Source organism: Protopterus annectens, chromosome 1.part0 (genome assembly GCF_019279795.1).
Source record: "Protopterus annectens isolate FY-2018-M chromosome 1.part0, PAN1.0, whole genome shotgun sequence".
NCBI lineage: Eukaryota > Metazoa > Chordata > Ceratodontiformes > Protopteridae > Protopterus > Protopterus annectens.
In genome coordinates this window covers 1,547,687,144-1,547,706,355 of record NC_056725.1, presented here as the reverse complement: position 1 = coordinate 1,547,706,355, position 19,212 = coordinate 1,547,687,144, and the positions used below count along the sequence as shown (strand labels likewise).

The following is a 19,212-nucleotide window of genomic DNA, read 5'->3' as shown; positions in this document are numbered from 1 at the left end:
CAGGGCAGATGCCATCTGTTGTAGTTCCTGCTTTAACTCATTACATCCGAGTGACGTCTCCAGGTGCATCTGCAGTTACCTCTCACTGCGCCTCTAGGCGTCAAATAATGCTTGTTCATATTTGCATTAATAATTCCAAAACCATACTACATACAAGGTATCAGAATGTTTTATCTTGAAGCATACATGATGGCAAACACAATTGTATTGATATTTGACCTATGTCAATGACTATTTGTTAGAACTGTAAGGTGATAACTTCATTTTTTAAGGGCTGAAGCCACGCCCACTGGGAGTTAAAGGTACACACTCAAAAGATCTGTTCTGGTGAGAATTCTTTGAGTTGCTCATTTTAACAAGTGAATATATCTCCAAGCTTTTTGACAGGAAATTATTTGTAAAACTTCACCAAAGTTTCTAATTATGTAAATTAGTCCTTTATCTATAAGATTTTAAACTTTGAAGAAAAAAAAATAATATTTTTTCCTGTCTTATTTAACTAGTTATATGGAGTTCTAAAATACTGCTGCTTTCAGTTAGCCATTCAGGCTATGCCCCCTTTGTGTAGTTTTTAAGATGAAATCTTTTAAAACCTTGTACATAGCATGGCTTTGGAATTATTGATGCAAATATGAGCAAGCAATATTTTATGACCGGAAGCATCTGTAGGAGTTAACTGCAGATGCACCTGGTGGCTTCACTCAGCTGTAATGAGTTAATGGAAAAAATGTGTGCCATAATCATGCATTATGTAAATCTGGACATTGATTTATTTTTTTCCTGAGTACTTAGAGTCAAAGAAAGAAAATACTCTGTGTGATACAGTTCTTTTTCATTTCAGTGATATTATTCAATCATCAGTAACATTTTACTTCCTATTCATAGAGTTCAAATAGTCTCACACTAACGAATGAACAGACGTGGGTGAAAATTGAAAAAAACGACCAAGTTGCTAATGAAACATATGAAGCCCAGGTTCGAATAAAGCCCTCAGGATTAAAATATTGTAATGGAATCTGGAGTGAATGGAGCAAACCTGCAGAATGGACAACAAATGCTGAAGAGGGTAAAATGCTTGTCTTTTATAATTACTGGCATTTTCATTTTCCTTTAATTTATTTGCTTGAATAGCTTGGTCTGTATTCAGGAGATCTTTAGTAAACAGCTCCACATTAGATCATGATTCATCTCTGTAGTGATTTTATTTATTTATTTTTTTAATGAGGACATTTTCTTTAAATTTAGCATTTTCTTGGAACTTATAAAGGTTACCACTAAGTATAAACTAAGTGCACACTTTCTGTATTCAAGAACATCCCTATCGCATTGCTTGTGTTGTCTATTCACTCAGAAAAGCTGCACTAAATGTACAAGTAGTGGTAACCTTTATGAATCATTTCATAATTATTTCATCATTGTTTTCTATGGGAACTCATATAGCAAGATATGTCTAAAATACTCACCTGGTCATATATTTTGAGGCCATAATTTGGCATTACTGCATGTCAGGAAGTGAGTCTTTCATATCTCAGAATAAAAAAACTTCTTCAAACTAGCATTTACTAAATGTTCAATGTGTATTATTATCTTGGAGCTTTTCTCCCTGGGCCTCTGCTGAAGATGGACATGTATCCAGTCAGACTATCCTGGTCAACAAATGTAAAATAAATAAATAAATAAATAAGTAGATCAGTTGATCCAAATGGCTTTTTCCATGTGCTTCTATTTCCATATTTCTGACCTTAGATAATTTTCCTCTGCCATCCCACTGCACACATTTCATATCCATCGACTGATTGCCAATTTAGGGTATTCTATCTAGCCCCTAAAATTGTATATAGGTGAACACTTTACTGACATCAGCTGCAAAAAAATATATAATGCTCATTTACCAGTACAAGTTGGAACATCCCCCACTGTTTCTACCTTTTATATAAACTCCATTTTATTTAACTCTTTACAAAACGGTAAAGAAATGCATACACATGCCAATCTCCAGTTTGAATTCAGTAACAAAAGTTAAAGTTAAAACTCAAAAAACAGCAAAAAATAAACTTCAAAATTCAAAGAAATGGGTGCAAAAGAAACATATGAAAATGTTCATGTGTTTCCTGTGCACTCATTTCTTTGAGTTTTGAAATCTTAAAGTTATTTTGACTGATGCTCCCTACCAAAATTTTAAACAATGTTTTTTGCTTTTACAAACAAAGCACAGTAATCTTTTATCAAGTGGTGATACTTAATCACTCCCACTAATATTGACAACACACATTCTATCCCATCAACATCAAATCAATAAAATTAAAAATATCAGTAGCATTCTTTTTACTGTTGGTCTTCACCACATGCATTTCCTCATTATGTTTTGTTAATTTCACTTCTCTTCTGCATTGATATAAATCTAAACTTTTAAACTTCACCTGAGGCTTTTCTTACCATCAATATTCTGCAAATGCTCAAACCAGTATAAGTTTATTCACTAAGGAAGAGGATATAATATTGAAATATTCAGTCATTCCATTTATATAAGTCCTGTCATAACAAGCTAACAGACAAGCTTTTCTCATACTGTTATCGTAAAACAACTCCTACGCTGGGTCCCAGTCTCATCTAAACAGCCACTTCTAGCCATGTGGTCTACTATAAATAAATGACATGCATATATACAAAGACACACACACACACACACACACAGACATATATATATATATATATATATATATATATATATATATATATATATATATATATATATAGATGGGTCCCATTTAAGTGATCGAAGTTTCAGAAATTTGAATCTCATATGGCCGAAACCATATGATCAAAGTTTTAAAACTTAGAACACCTAAACAGAGATCTCCGTACAGCACGGAACGGGAATATTCCCTTTTCCTCACTGTAGTACGATCTCTAGGTTGGTATATTTTAATAGCGGGGAGGTGCATAAATGTGTATTCATTTGTTTTTGTTTTTTGTTTTTTTTGTATTATCAAAGTTTTAAAACTTCGATCATATGGTCCCGGCCATATGACATTAGAAGTTTTGAAATTTCAGTCATTCAAAGTAGACCTATATATATATATATATATATATATATATATATATATATATATATATATATATATATATATATATATGGGTCTACTTCATTTCACTGAAAACACACTTCACTGAAACTCATTTAACTGAAAACTCATTTGACTGAAACTCATTTCATTGAAAGGTATATGCCCTGTTCCCCACTGTAGTGCGATCCTGGAGTTGGTATATATATTAAGGGAGGTGTGGGGGGCACAGCCCTCCACATTAGGGGGGTATGAGGGGCCCTCCACATAGCTTGGGTATATATTATCTTCTGGAAAGAGTTATTCATTCAACTTGTAAGTATCCATCACTATGCCCCACACCCCCTTACAATATATACTAACTCCAAGATCACACTACAGTGGGGAACAGGGTGACTGACTCAAAGAAGTCACCTAGGTAGAACGGGCATGATCTACCTTTCATAAAACCAAATTTCATGGGATCTAGTGTTTGGAGATTCCCTATATCCTTGTTAATTAGGTCCATGATGATGTGCTCTATAGCCTTACATATCAGACTCATTAGGATAATGGGGTGATAATAAATAATAATGTCTTTAATCGCTCCCTTTTATGGATAGCGATGACTGTAGCACTGCACCATTCTGTAGGGATAAAGCCTGAGGTGAGGCTGTGATTAAACAGGGCATAAAGATGCGGTGCCAATTCACGTTGTAGTTCATGTAGAACACATCCAGGGATATTGTCAGGTCCCATGGGAGCTGTATTCTTGGCCTTGTACAATTCAGCTTTAACCTGTGCTGCAGTAATGCTGGTGCCTGGCATTCCTCCAATATTGTGATTGATCCTTTGGGGGGAAGAGGGGTAAAGTTGGCACTGAAACTGTCAGCCAGTATGTTGGCAATATCTGTTGGCTCAGTATAGGAGGTACCATTGTGCAGTAACTCAGAGCAAACTTGGGTATTGCCATGGAGATTCTTGATATAACTATAGAAGGGGTTGTAGTTGTTTTTAGTGTCTGCTACAATTCTGTCTTCATAGATGGCTTTAGAGGTTTTGATGAGGGGTCTCAAATATTTGTTGAGGCTAATAAGGGAGTTTTTCCAGACTTGGGATTTCACCTTTTTCTGCAACAGTTTCTTCCTTCTATTGTTGAGTTTATTAATGGCAGGGCACCACCAGATCAGCTTCCTTTTTTTGGAGGAGAGCATCTTGGTTCTGTTAGGTATGGCTAGTTCCGTGCATTTATGTACGTGTTCATAAAGTGCATTGGTGTATGATTCGGCTATCATGCATCTATTTTTCATTGACATGGGTGCTGTGAAGTTAACAACCTCTGTTTTAGGAGCCCAAAGTCAGCTTTGGGGAAGTTTTTCATGGTGGTTATCTTTGCGTGGGGGGAGTGAGTGAGATGTGGATTTCCATGGTGATTAGTTTGTGGTCAGATCTAACAAGGGAGGAATTGACTATTGGTGTAGAGCAATGGTTGCCCATGTTAGTAAAAACCAGGTCAAGGATGTTGCTTCCTCTAGTGGGGGTAAGAATGAGCTGGTTCAGGGCACTGGAACTGATGAATTTCAGGAAGCATTGGGCCAGTGTATTGGTGCATGAGTAGTTTACCCAGTTGATGGAGGGGTAGTTGAAGTCACCTAGTATGAGAGTGTTAGGTTGGATCCTAATAGTTTCCAAGGTGCTTAGGAATGTGGAATGAGAATCTTGGGACATGGTTGGGGACCTATAGCAGGCTACACCCTGAATTGCCATCTTACCCAATGTTAGTTGTACCTGAAGTATATAATGTGTATCACTAGATAGGTAGGGGTATTTATCTCACATTACCCAACTTGTGTTTTGAAAAAATTACATGGATGCTCTATTTACTGGAGCTTACGTGCTGTGGGATGGATTTGAAGTGTTCTTAAGACACTCAGTCTTGCTGGCTGGATTCTGCTAAAATTCAAAGTCTGGTTATATTTGCATTCACAGTCTGTTGCATACAGAAACTTGCAGAACATACACTAATGAGAGAATATACTTTGCAGCATCAACTTTAGAGAGCAGTAACAAATAACTTTTTATAATAAACCAAACGGAACAACGTAAGTACTGTTCCAACTTTACTTCTCATATAGTACAGATGATGTGAGAGATATAACATTTACCTTAGGACAAATGAGTCCCTACCATACCTCTAACATAACTGGATTTATACAGCTCTTTATATACAGTTTTAGTCCTCTTGGTATTCTATTTTGGAGAATTGCTCATCCTGTAGAAACAATACTAAGCTTCCTTGTTTAACAATGTCTTGTAAGAGACCATCTTTTCTGACAGTGTGAACATCCTGTAACAGTGTCCTGTTGTCCATGCAGAAAAACACATTTTTGAGGAAACACATTGTCCTGTATTCTATTTGGATCTTTGTATAAGAACATCTGTTCTTGTGCAAGCATATCCTGTTTTCCATGCAGAAAAACATATTTTTGAGAAAACACATTGTCAGAGATCAGCTTTTCTGACAGTGTGAACATCCTGTATTTTATTTGGATCTTTGTATAAAAACATCTGTTCTTGTGCCATGTCCTGGTTTTCATGCAGAAAAACATATTTTTGAGGAAACACATTGCCACAGTGTTATTGTCCATTCTTTAAAAGCAGATTTTGCATTTTTGCTCTTGCATACATCCTGTTTTTAAGTCTGTAAGGGAAAAATGTCCATTCAGCAGGTTCCTTATTTTCCAAGCCATGGTCATTTAGTATGACTGCTGATCACATATTACTAAACTCTGTTTCTGCATTTAAGCAAGCTTTTTCTTTCAGCATATTTACAACATAATTAATTTCAGCATTATATTAATAAAATCTAACAATTCCCTCTGTTTGTAAACATACTCAAAACATTTTATATAGAAAACACATTAAGAAACAAACCTTTAGTTTGATACAACAAATCAAAATGCAATTTTACATAGTTAATACAATGATATTAAAGTATTACTACCAAAACTGAATGTATTTAACAACTTTTTTTTTGCAGACCATTCTGTGAAAATATTTTTTATCAGTTATGAGCTGTGTCTCCTTTAATGTTATTTTTTTTAACATGATCAATTTATTCTTTTGCAATCACAGAATTTAATTTATGACTTAGAACTGTTTCATTAACTCTTTGCAACTGTTGAATTAACTATAAGAGACAATAACTATGTGCTACTGCAAGCATTTATACACTGCTAAAAATATACAGTTTTAATGTCATTTTAACCATCACATTGTGTTCATGTCTCTGAACTGCTCATTAACATCTTGGTAAAATACCGAACTGGGCTTAGATAATAAATATTTGAAAGGAATTATTTTACTGGGGTAAAACCAGTGATATTACAACTTGACACATTACTTTTGAACTTATTACGATGTATCCTGTACAGTATGTATTTACACAGACTGTTTGCTATTTATGCATTTCAATCTAGTAAGTATACTGGACCCATTTTTTTAAAACATGTTTTTTCACACATATTTATTACTAGACATTCATCTAATTTGTACTGAATTCTTCTGCATTTGTACATACAAAGACTATCATTTGTACTGAATTCTTCTGCATTTGTACATACAATGACTATAAAGTACATTTAGTCTAATCTTACAAATTTAATAACATTAATATTAAGCAAAATCTTGGAAAATGTTTGTCTCTTTAGAAATATCTAGTGGAATTGCCACCAAATGCATATGTCCTGTTATTTTAAACTACATACTCAGCAATAAAAATATTCATGCTTTTTTATACCAACATTGTTTTGTCAAAAACATATTGAAATAGTGACCATTCTTGCTATTAGAAACATTTATGCATTTTGCATATCTTTATTCTGTCTTGTATAGCTTTATCAATTTTAAGCCATCTCTTGTTTTTTAAACTATCTCTTGTATAGCTTTACAGTTTAACAGGCTGTAAATACAATTTAATACTAAACAATACAATAATAACCATTATGATAGCTATTAACAACTTGTAAGATATCTTATCCTGTCAGGGTTTAATCCAGTTTGATAGCTATTAACAACTTGTAAAATATCTCACCCTGTCAGGTTTAATCCAGTTTACCAGTATTTCTAATACACTAATACCTGTTTTTTCCTCTCCCTAAAAGAGTATTGTCAAGAAGGAATTAGATATTTTTTCCTCTAGCTTTATTTTAGACCCTTGTTGTTTATTTTTATGTAGCTTTATTTCAGACCCTTGTTGTTGATTTTTTCTGTAGCTTTATTTCAGACCCTTGTTGTTTATTTTTTCTGTAGCTTTATTTCAGACCCTTGTTGTTTATTTTTTCTGTAGCTTTATTTCAGACCCTTGTGCAGTACTGCTTATACAGTCAGTGTAAAACTGAGAAAGTACCCCTCCCCCTGTAGTACTGCAGCACTGTTTACCTGCCCTATGCTGTGAGAATAGAATGTATGTCAGCCCAACACTTTGGCCATACATTTACGTTATTTGGTTACTAATAAACTATGGACTTTTATCTGATTTGATCATTAGTAGGTATTTACACCCTCCTGCACAATATGTATACTATAGCCCATTTGCTGGCTATACTTGATGCAACTGAGGGTTTTTTTGTCCTTTTAACATTTACTTGCAAACAGATTATAAGTGACATCTATGCACAATTGTGGCATTTTATTACAATTACTAAATAGTGTTGCCTGTAAACATTTTAACAATTATGTTTTAATAACAATGATGCTTTAGAAAAACTCAAGCTACTTATCTGGCAATCAGTCTTGTTGTTTATCTTATCTTTCCAGCATTTCCTGTAACTATTCATTCAGTCTAGGAAGGTCTGAGCTCACATTTTATATTCTATAAACTATAGTTATTTTTTTTGGCATTTTTCCTTTAATGTGATTGTGATTTGCATAACTATGCATTTATACTACATTACAATTAGCTTACATGGATTTCAGTATTTTTTTTTATTTATTTAACTATTTAACTGTCCTGCCATTAATTTTACAAAAACTATTTGAATAATACCATCTGTGATTTTCTTTTTAAAATTCAGAACTTTAACTGTTTGGTGTTACTATATAATTATAAACAAATTGTAAAAAACAAAATAGATATTAGTTTAACCAACACATTTATATTTATATTATTTATATTTGCTGTTGTCTGCCTGTTATTCTTGTGTATTGTAACAGATGTACTCTAGATGAAAAGAACACACATGCATGTCTGTCTTGTATATGTATATCTTTATACAAGCATGTCATGTCTTGTGACTTTAAATTTTTACTCATCTATTTTTATTTAATTTTATACACTAGAACAGTTTTGTTTACCTTTTGACTGTGCTAAGAATGGCATTCATATGCTTTACTTTACTGTAGTACTGATAGATGTCTTGCTTTAACTGAATGAAAGTAAAACATTTAAGAATGATTTGTCCAGACATCAGATCCTACCATCCTACCATGTATGTTTAACCATTTTCAAAACATAAACATATTATAAAATATATTTATTTTGCACAGATTAACTGTGTATGCAGGAAGTTCCCAGTCTTTGTCAGTTCAGCTAATTTATTTCCTTTATCCTGCAACTGCTGTTGAATTTCCTGTAATGTTGCATGGTCTTCCTGATGTTCTTTAGTAAGCTGTTCTGCTGAATTTGAAACTCCTATGCACTTTTGAAAAGATGTATGTATAACTTGTCTAAGCTTCCTGAACTCATTGTGTCTGTCTTTTAGAAGTTTACTACATTCCTTTGTAACAAAATGTACTAGGGGTTCTATCAGTAACTGATTTGACTCACATGTGGTGACAGGACATAACTGTTCAATATCAGAATGTAATGGAAACACTTTACCCTTAGTTAATTCTTTATTATGAACAGATCTGTCTTTACAGTCTATTTTTTAGCAATATGATGCAATATTATTTTATGGCATAATACACAAAATGCAGTTTTTGTTGAAGCACACACTAAACATTTGTCATTTTTCACATGGTTTTCTTTGAGATACCAGTCAAATATTGTAATACATTTGCATAATGCCTTACTATCAACCTGCCCTAATAAGGTTTTACATTTACTAATGTGCTGTGTATACCAACATAGCAATTTACTAAAGTTTGGTTTACTCCTGCATGAATTATAAATAATATCCATACTGTCTAGTAATATACAAACTGTCTAGGAATACACAAACTATGTATGAATATACAAACTGTCTTAAGAATATACAAACTGTTTAACATCATCCACACTAAATATGTGACACAGAAAAAAAGTCTTACCAGTTAGCAAGAAAACAGGTGATCAAGCTGTTATTGCAGATGGCTAGAAATTTTTCAGAGTCACTTGAGAAGCTGGTGAAGCACAACAGGCAGCGGACTACTGTGCTAGTGGACATTCACCTTTTCTTGAAGAATTTATGGCACTGCGAATTTCTTGAACTAGTCTCACTCCGGATTGTAGACGTCTAAAAAACTTTACTACTGCAAGCTGCATAAACTGGAATACTTCTGTTTAGGATTTACACATACGTACAAATGTTAGTTACTGCAATTTGACTGAAGTGACCCTCTGCAGGGCTTACCATCACTCCCCCTGTGTTGGAATTGCAGATTGTAGGTTCAAATGCAGGCTAGCTTGCCATTGAAAAAATTACATGGAGCTGCTTACTGCTTGGTGTGATCGATTTGAAGTGTTCTTAAGACACTCAGTCTTGCTGGCTGGATTCTGCTAAAATTCAAAGTCTGGTTATATTTGCATTCACAGTCTGTTACATACAGAAACTTGCAGAATATACACTGATGAGAGAATATACTTTGCAGCATCAACTTTAGAGAGCAGTAACAAATAACTTCTTATAATAAACCAAACGGAACAACGTTGCAGCTTAAAAGTACTGTTCCAACTTTACTTCTCATATAGTACAGATGATGTGAGAGATATAACATTTACCTTAGGACAAATGAGTCCCTACCATACCTCTAACATAACTGGATTTATACAGCTCTTTATAAACAGTTTTAGTCCTCTTGGTATTCTATTTTGGAGAATTGCTCATCCTGTAGAAACAATACTAAGCTTCCTTGTTTAACAATGTCTTGTAAGAGACCATCTTTTCTGACAGTGTGAACATTCTGTAACAGTGTCCTGTTGTCCATGCAGAAAAACATATTTTTGAGGAAACACATTGTCCTGTATTCTATTTGGATCTTTGTATAAGAACATCTGTTCTTGTGCAAGCATATCCTGTTTTCAATGCAGAAATACATATTTTTGAGAAAACGCATTGTCAGAGATCAGCTTTTCTGACAGTGTGAACATCCTGTATTTTATTTGGATCTTTGTATAAAAACATCTGTTCTTGTGCCATGTCCTGTTTTTCATGCAGAAAAACATATTTTTGAGGAAACACATTGTCACAGTGTTATTGTCCATTCTTTAAAAGCAGATTTTACATTTTTGCTCTTGCATACATCCTGTTTTTAAGTCTGTAAGGGAAAAATGTCCATTCAGCAGGTTCCTTATTTTCCAAGCCATGGTCATTTAGTATGACTGCTGATCACATATTATTAAACTCTGTTTCTGCATTTAAGCAAACTTTTTCTTTCAGCATATTTACAACCTAATTAATTTCAGCATTATATTAATAAAATCTAACATGTTTGTCTGTGCATTTAAATATATCCCCATGCAGCACTGCAGACAAGCCTGTATGGGCTATCTCTGTGCAATGGTTATGCATTTTATACCCTGTGACTAGCTGCTGGCCTCAACACTGATCCCCTTTACAACGCCTGTTGATGTCATCCACCTCAAGAGCACTGGCTGACAGTGTAATATCAGATAATAAATTAGGTGCATGTGATAAATACTGCAACCTATAGTGTGTACTACTAGTAAGTAGGGATTCTTATCTCACATCATCCAACTTGTGTGTGTCTGTGCATGTAAATATATCCCCATGCATCACTACAGACTAGTCTGTATGGTCTGTCATCATGCAATGGTTATGCATTGTATGGCCCTGTGATTATCTGCTGGCCTGTATATTGCCCTCCTATACAAGGCCTGCTGATGTCATCCAACTCAATCAAAAGTGCTGCCTGACAACCTATTATCAGATAAAGTCCATGGTGCATGCAATAAGTACTGCAAGCTGTAGTGTGTAGATAGGGAGGGGTTCTAATCTCACATCAACCATCTCCATGACTGTGTCAATATATCTCTGTGCAGTTCTAGAGACATGGCCATATGGACTATCCCCGTTAATGAATATACACGTTTTGGCCATGTGACTACCTGCTGGCCCTAAATTGTCCTCCTATACATAATCATAACCAATGTCCACCACCTGTCTAACCTGGACATACGATATTTGTAGACATGTCAACCCAACACCACACCATCTAGATTTGTAAGTTAAGATAACCCAGGGGACATGTAGTCAGGGTAGCAGATCTTATCACACAGTATGAATGCATAACTACGCTAAGTGCCTCCATTGTCCCTGATAGACTGTTCAACACATATGTATCTAGGGTGCCATCCATATATACTGCTGTACCTTGCTAATGTCATATTTCAGCTGTGCTGCCATGCCATCCTGTGCTGCTGTATTGTTGCCACGTGTCCATAGTATATCCCCTCAGACTCCAGGGACAGAAACATACACAGATCTGTGATACATCTGTCATTCTGTAACACTACCAACCAGTCCAACATCATGCAACAAAGATACACAAAGGGTGATGTATAGTCATGACATATGCCAGCATACCATACCTGTTGTGGCCCAGAACAAGTGGCATGGCAAAACAATCCTGCACTACATAAGTACATGGCAAGTGATACAGACACCATGTGCATCAGACACATAGTACCATTTCCCTGCATCGATGGCACAGATGGCAGAGATGTGGCACAGGTATCATCACATGCACAGGGTGTGGTGTGGGGGTGCCAGATGCCTAGGCTGTCCCAAACAGTTGACAGCATGTGTATAAGTCAGGAGGGGTGCAGGTTAGATGGGCCATGGAGAGATGCCATGTGTGTCTGTAGATGACCTGCATGTGACAGTGGTGTTTGAGTGTGTGAGTATGCAGTCAAGCCCGGTGTTAGCCTTACACATGTGTATGTTGGACAGTTGTGGACCATACATGATAGCATGGACAGTTCACTGTCTTCACGAACATGGGAACTGGCCCTGTCAGGAGTAGCACTGTCACCACCATGTCTAAGGTCAGATATGGTGCTAGTACCTGACAGTGGCTGCAAAATGCTGGGGCTGTGTCCTCTGCTGGGAAACCCAGGACCATGTGCCCATTGCCTGTTACATCATGATGTGGACAGCACATTTCCATCTGTAGTGCCGGAGGTACTGCCAATATGGGAGCGGGACTGTGCATGGCCATGTGCACTCTTATCAGATGGTGTAACTGACCTACATGCACATGTCCATGCCCAACTCCAGCCAGATGTCCCTGCACAGACAATGTGCAGTCCAAGGCAGACACTGTCTCTGCCCACCATTTGTCCGCTGCATCAGTGAACTGATCCAGGTTTCTCCTTTACGGTGAAGGCAGTCACATTTGTCAGACTGTGCTGCATTCATAACCCTAAGCATACATCTGTCTGGCTCTGTTATGCTAATTGCAGCCAAAACAGCTGCACTACACTGTCATTCACCACTAACATGCCACCACAGTGCAATATATAAAGGTGTTCATGTAGAACTGGATCTCTTTCTTAGCTTTTCAGATGGACAGTACTGATGCACGGAGACTACAGCATGGCAGAGTGTAGGTATCATAACTGTCAGCATTGGAGATTTATGTAGTATGTCCACAGTCCCACCTAATATGTGTGGTCAGTGTCCCATGAGATCGTGGTCATCTGTCACATTACTGTCATGCATTGTGAGATGACATCAGTAATGAAAGTCATACATTTGAATGTCAGATATCATATCCATCAGAATATGCATGCCAATGCAATAGCTGTTATTCTATCATCTGACTATCTTTGCAAGAGCACACTGTAAAACATGGCCCTACCTCTGGGCCTTTGCCCCCACATTATGTATGGCTGTGTCTGGATTCCTTGTTATACGGGGTTGGGGGGTATGGTAGGTCTACAGCAGCTACCTTTATGTACAGCTGTGTATGCTACAGGCTGCAGCTGTTGCTGCAGGCTGGAACACATACGGGGAGTGTGGACACTTTCCAGTACAGCAAACTGTACATATATGTGTGGTAGTTGTGTCAGCCCTGTTGTTATGGCAGAGCTAGGGTACATGTGTCCGTTACAGTCCAATCAAGGTATTTCAATAAGGAATGTCTGTTATGCAACAGTGTCAATATCAGAGTAGTAGGCAACATATAGTTAGGCTATACAGATATGTGCAATGTGTCCCTAGCTGCAGGCCTTTGACTTGCAAACCTGTGTAGCAGTTCATTAATTAGCATTAACCTGTGTGGATTATGAATGAATGACTCAGTTATTACTTGCTGTTGTCACAATACTGTAATTGAACCGTAACACAAAAGTGTATTTGAACCCAGGACTGTGTGTGGCAAAATATACTGCAAGCAAGGCATTTAACACACTGAGCTTCTGCAGATGTATTTATAGTTGCAAGATACATGTGTACATATACAGGCTGTGTGAAACATTTCTACATCCATGAGTATGTGCTTGGCTTTATATGTATTTATATATTTTTATATGTATTTCTACACTAGGGCCCCAGTTCTACATGTACTTTGCCATTGACTTAGTGGGTGTCTTTCCAGAAGTTGCTGATAAAGGGGCATATATTCCTGCTATCACAGGCCTCACTTACATCTATTTTATGTCTTTGGTGGCCCACTAGTGTATTATTGCACCAGAGCCCAAAGTACAATCCTATTTTTCCCATTAGTTTTTTTCTTTCATTTACATGCTTAATGACTGTAGGTAGCAATCAGTATGTTTTGTTGGAATCACCTGTTTAACCTGACCTGTGTAGCATGATGGCCTATTGCAGTGTGCTAGAGGTGCTTATTTTCTACATGTGACTAACACTCTAATAAACGCATGTAAGCATTAAAGCTCATTAAAACACATTAAAGCTCATTTAAGCTCAGCTAAGCAAAGCTGTGTGACATGCTGTGCCACTTCACTTAGCTCTGCACAAACCTGCACTAAAAAAATAAAGAAAAGCAAAAGGAGGTGATAAGAAAGAGGTGAAATGGGGGCAAGCAGTGAAAAAACAATGTGAAAGGCAGGTAGGGATGTGCAGGATGGCTGTAGGAAAGAACTATAGCTATCCATTTCTTGTACTGCAACAACTGTGCATTTTGACAGGTTTTGTAGATTAATTTGGGCTCTCAAACCCAAGAAAGAGGGGTGAGGACAACAAAAATATGTTGTCAAGCCAATTGGACCATATTAGTGGTGTCCAGTGGACACGTGCAAAATGGAGAGCTATGGATGGGGCAATGTTTTTTTGTGGGGCAGGTGTCCACTTTTTTTTTTTTTTTTTTTTAAAGAGAGAGTGGAATGTTGGGTAAGAGACATAGGTACATGTGAAGAGGTGAGTTGAGTAGGAGAGGATGCAATAGCAGACAGACAAGACAGACAAGACAGCAGACAGGGGCAGTGTGTGACACGTGAGGGGATAAACCACTTGGATGGGGAGGTTGTTGTGGAATCGGAGCCACATGTGCCACCAGATGGCAGCATCATGACTGACATCCCCACCTGTTGGCAGCGGACACTGCTCCTTCACTGCCCCGAAGGTGGCTCTGCTGGAGATTTGGCATCAGGGCCAGCCTGACCCACAAAGTTGGCCAGTGTTCCTTTAATCTGGCACAGACAACATTCATAGGACTGATGAATGATCTTGTGCACCATGACCTGCAGTTGTCATAAGGTGACTACAGCCCCTCCTCCACCACTCCTAGGGGGAGGCCAGGCCCCATCTCCTGAGGTGGTCCTACCCAAAGGTGGTGGAGAGGCAGCAGAGGGGGCACCACTGGCCTGGGTCCCAGATGTGCCAGGACCTGGTGCCATGGCTAGTTGAGGTAGGGTAGGCAGATCAGCGGGAACTGGCCTACCCTGACGTGCTGTGGTGATGGAGGTATAGCAATACATATAGGTTAGTTATGAACAAACATAACTGTAATAACAGAATGCCAGAACAGTGGAAATAACTCAAGTACAAAACAATGCATATTATGCGTAACAGAACAATAAATAACAGAACAGTTAGTATAATAACAGCATGCCAGTAACAGTTACAGCATAAGGCCAACAAAATAAGTTACATTAACAAGATATGTTAATATGCAACCATTATAATGCATAACAATAATAACACGTGCCCCAAAATACAGTTTAATGTAACAACATAGTTGATAGTAAACCATAACCAATGAATAACAATAATAAATAAATGAAGATAAGGGGTGGGGTGAGAGAGAAAAACAATCCATTAGTACTATTATTGGCTATATATATATATATATATATATATATATATATATATATATATATATATATATATATGACAACAGTACTGATATCTACTCTACAGATCTGTCCTTTCTTTCTGTATACAAGTCTCCTATAGGTGCTGTAGCATGTGCATACCTCTCAAGCTATCTGATTGGGACATTATGGGCCAAGCAGTAACAACTGCAGGTACACAACTACACAGAACACTTGCACATCAGTTGGACCTATATAACTACCAAGATGTATTGGGCTACTGTACTGATACCCTGCTATTTAGGTAATCATGTTGATGATAAACCTGTGACAGATGGATTGCACACTACTAATAAGATTACATGACAGCATGACACTTGTGAGCCATGCATGTGTACAGTACAGAAACTAAACAACTATCATGCCTTGCTCGGCAGGCATGGGGATAAAACCGAATAGCAGTGACTGTAGAGGAGATCTGCATGACACGTGTGAATTGGCTGCAGCAACTAAGACTAAGACACCCCAGGCATACAGCCATACCAAGAATACACGTTACATATTATGCTTTATTTTATTTTTATATTTATTTCCCTTATTTTATGCTGTCTTTTTACATTCTTGCTAATGATTCAATGTGTGACATCTAAACACACACACTTATTTACTGATAATATGGGCTACCTCACCCATTTACCTGTAGTTCCTGTGGAAAGAGAATTTGTGAGGGTTATGTAGTGAAACCTAGCACTGGATTTGAACCCTGGTTTGTGGGTTCCAAAATGAACTTTATACAGTGCATGTAACAAACTGAGCTACTGAGTCACTGCTGATTATTGACTGACTGCTATTTGCCTAGAGCTTACCTGGAAACAAAATATGACCTGACAGTACTACTACAGTGTTATACTAGGCTGCAGTGACAGTAGAACACACATGCATGAAATACAAGCATGACAGAGATAGTGGGTAACCTATACATTGCCATATAGACTGCAGGCATACACAATATATTGTAAGTGAGTTTAAATATCTGTTCATGGAGTGGGCTACCTCAACCATATCCCTTGCTTACCTGCTATTTGTGGATGACAGAACATTAGGTGAGCAATAATGGCCTAGAATCAGCCTTGACCCATACTGTATGTGTTGTACAATTCATCTGGCTGCCATTATATTTGCAGTCTACAGCTACTACACTATTATATTTGACTACAGCACCTTAACTCACAGACTGAATACATATAGTTCAACTGCTATGGTTAAAACAAGACATTCCTGATGCACAGGATTTACCTTGGTGTTATTAGTATTGGTTGATGTGTTATTGCAGAACAGTTGTTATAATTTATTTCATGCAAAACATTTCTATTTCCACTCTTATTGCATAACAGACTTTATTGGAAATACCTTCATGCAGTTCCTGGTATAGTTTTGAGTTTTTATTGCAAATAGTTGTGATTATGCAGGTATTGCAATACACCTCTAATTCCACAGTTATTGCACTAAAAACTTTATTGTAAATACTTTCTTACAGTTAACATTTAACAGTTATCACTTAATAAATTATTTATCTAAATTAAGGGGAATTGTATAAATGTATGTAATTAGAAGTGTTTTACATTATGTCTGAAGAAGTCTGAGGGGTTCTTGGATGAAAACGCCTTGTGCAAATTCAGCGTTTATGTTTTGTGATTAAAACATTTCTACGTACAGCGCTTCCATTGTCTGGTTTTTGGTTACTATGCATACTTCTGAGTTGTAATAATGTGTTATGATAACAGGGCTTATGATATATCTCAGTGGTAAAAATCCCTTCTGCAGATTTAGCCACTCATACATACAAGAAATCTATATGCGTGTCTGAGCTCTTCACATCAAATTTTAGAAAGAAACACGAAAAAACACATAAGCGAAAGTCTAAAACAATGAATACCAAAACATCAAAAGCAGCAAAACAATCAAATCTACTATTTCTACCTGTACTCCCCCCCCCCACCTACTGCAAATTAAATATACCAACTCTCTCTGAGATCGTACTACTTTGGAGGAAACAGAACAGTCTACTGATCACTAAATAACAAATCTCTGCACATTCCAGCCCTGTGGTGCATACCACAATACTGATACAACTTCCTACTACACCAAAATCTCCCTCAGCTTTATAACGGAAACCTTTTTTTTAATTACTCAGCACCAACTACACATACTGTACATTAACACCTACACCACTACACGAACCATTATGTTTCTACAAATAACACAACAATACTTTAAAGATAAACTTACATCAAACTACCAACTGCAAAACAAATCTAAAACATCTTTTACTCTTTAAATATTAAACTTACACAAACTACTCCAAATACAACTAAACCATTCAATGACAATTTCGCCATACATATGTTCTCCCTACAAAACCTTAAAGTAACAGCGCACCAGTTACTTACCCTTTATATTTTCATTATGGTTCACTATTCTGGCATATGATCTTCCAACTTTTTACTAATTTGATTTTACATGCTTAACACCTCGACGTTGTGATGTTTGAGCATTTGGTAATACAATTAAATGAAGGGGATCCATATATATATATATATATATATATATATATATATATATATGTGTGTGTGTGTGTGTGTGTGTGTGTGTGTGTGTGTGTGTGTGTGTGTGTGTGTGTGTGTGTGTGTGTGTGTGTGTGTGTGTAGTTTTAGTATCAGAATGTGGAAAATCAAAACATTTTTCCACATTTTGATCTAATTCATTTTCCGAATTTTGGTAATACAGAATTATCAAAATGTTGGAAATGGTAACCACGGAATCAACATTTGAACACCAGAAGTTCCACTGTTGAAAATACATGTTATCAGTAATGAGCCCCCCACCACACCCCCACACCCCCTGCTTGTTATATATTCCAAATCCAGGATTGCACTACAGTGAGTAAAAGAGTAAATTTCCTGATCTCAACTGTAGTGTGATTTGTTACCAGAATGTTGATCCCAAATTAGCGAATGCACACTACCATTCACTAATATGGATTTAAGCATTTCCGGCTCGGCCTTACGGAAACTGGAGAACTGGAAAACACACATTCCACAATCCCAGTTTCATGTAAGTGATACATATATATATATATATATATATATATATATATATATATATATATATATATATGTATATGTATACATATACTCTTACTGCATTATTGCAGTAGGAAAATAGAATCTGAGGGAATAATACATTCTTAGACTTCAAATAAAATAATTCCACTTCTTCCATCACAAAAACCTTTAAAATAGATTTTCTTCCTTGGACCGTCCCATCTATATGCAATTATAATTTTATTATACCTGTTTCTATAAATGTAGCAAGAAATGAACAGCATAATAGTCTTTGAATTCCCAATTTATTATGACTAGTCAAGCAGCATTTCAAAGAACTTGGGACACAAACTGATATAAGAAGCTCTCTCAAATACCACATGCTCTGCTTTTTACATTGATATATCGTAGGCATGGTGAGGTATGATGTGATGATAACTCTTTTTCAAACAAAATTATGTCTGATAATCTAAAACATTTACAAAAATGAAAGCTCCTGATATCATATAAATGGCCAATTTTGATATTTTATCACGTTCCCCAAAAGTAAGCTTGCTTCATTACT

At 36.5% G+C, this 19,212-nt stretch overlaps 1 protein-coding gene across 1 annotated transcript in view; it reads left to right on the top strand.

Moving 5' to 3' along the window:
* IL2RB (interleukin 2 receptor subunit beta) overlaps positions 1-19,212 on the top strand; it is a 419,294-nt gene that overhangs the window by 324,412 nt on the left and 75,670 nt on the right. Inside the window, exon 6 of the mRNA XM_044068022.1 lies at positions 886-1,066. Coding sequence (XP_043923957.1) covers positions 886-1,066 — 181 coding nt within the window. The remainder of the gene's footprint in view (positions 1-885; positions 1,067-19,212) is intronic.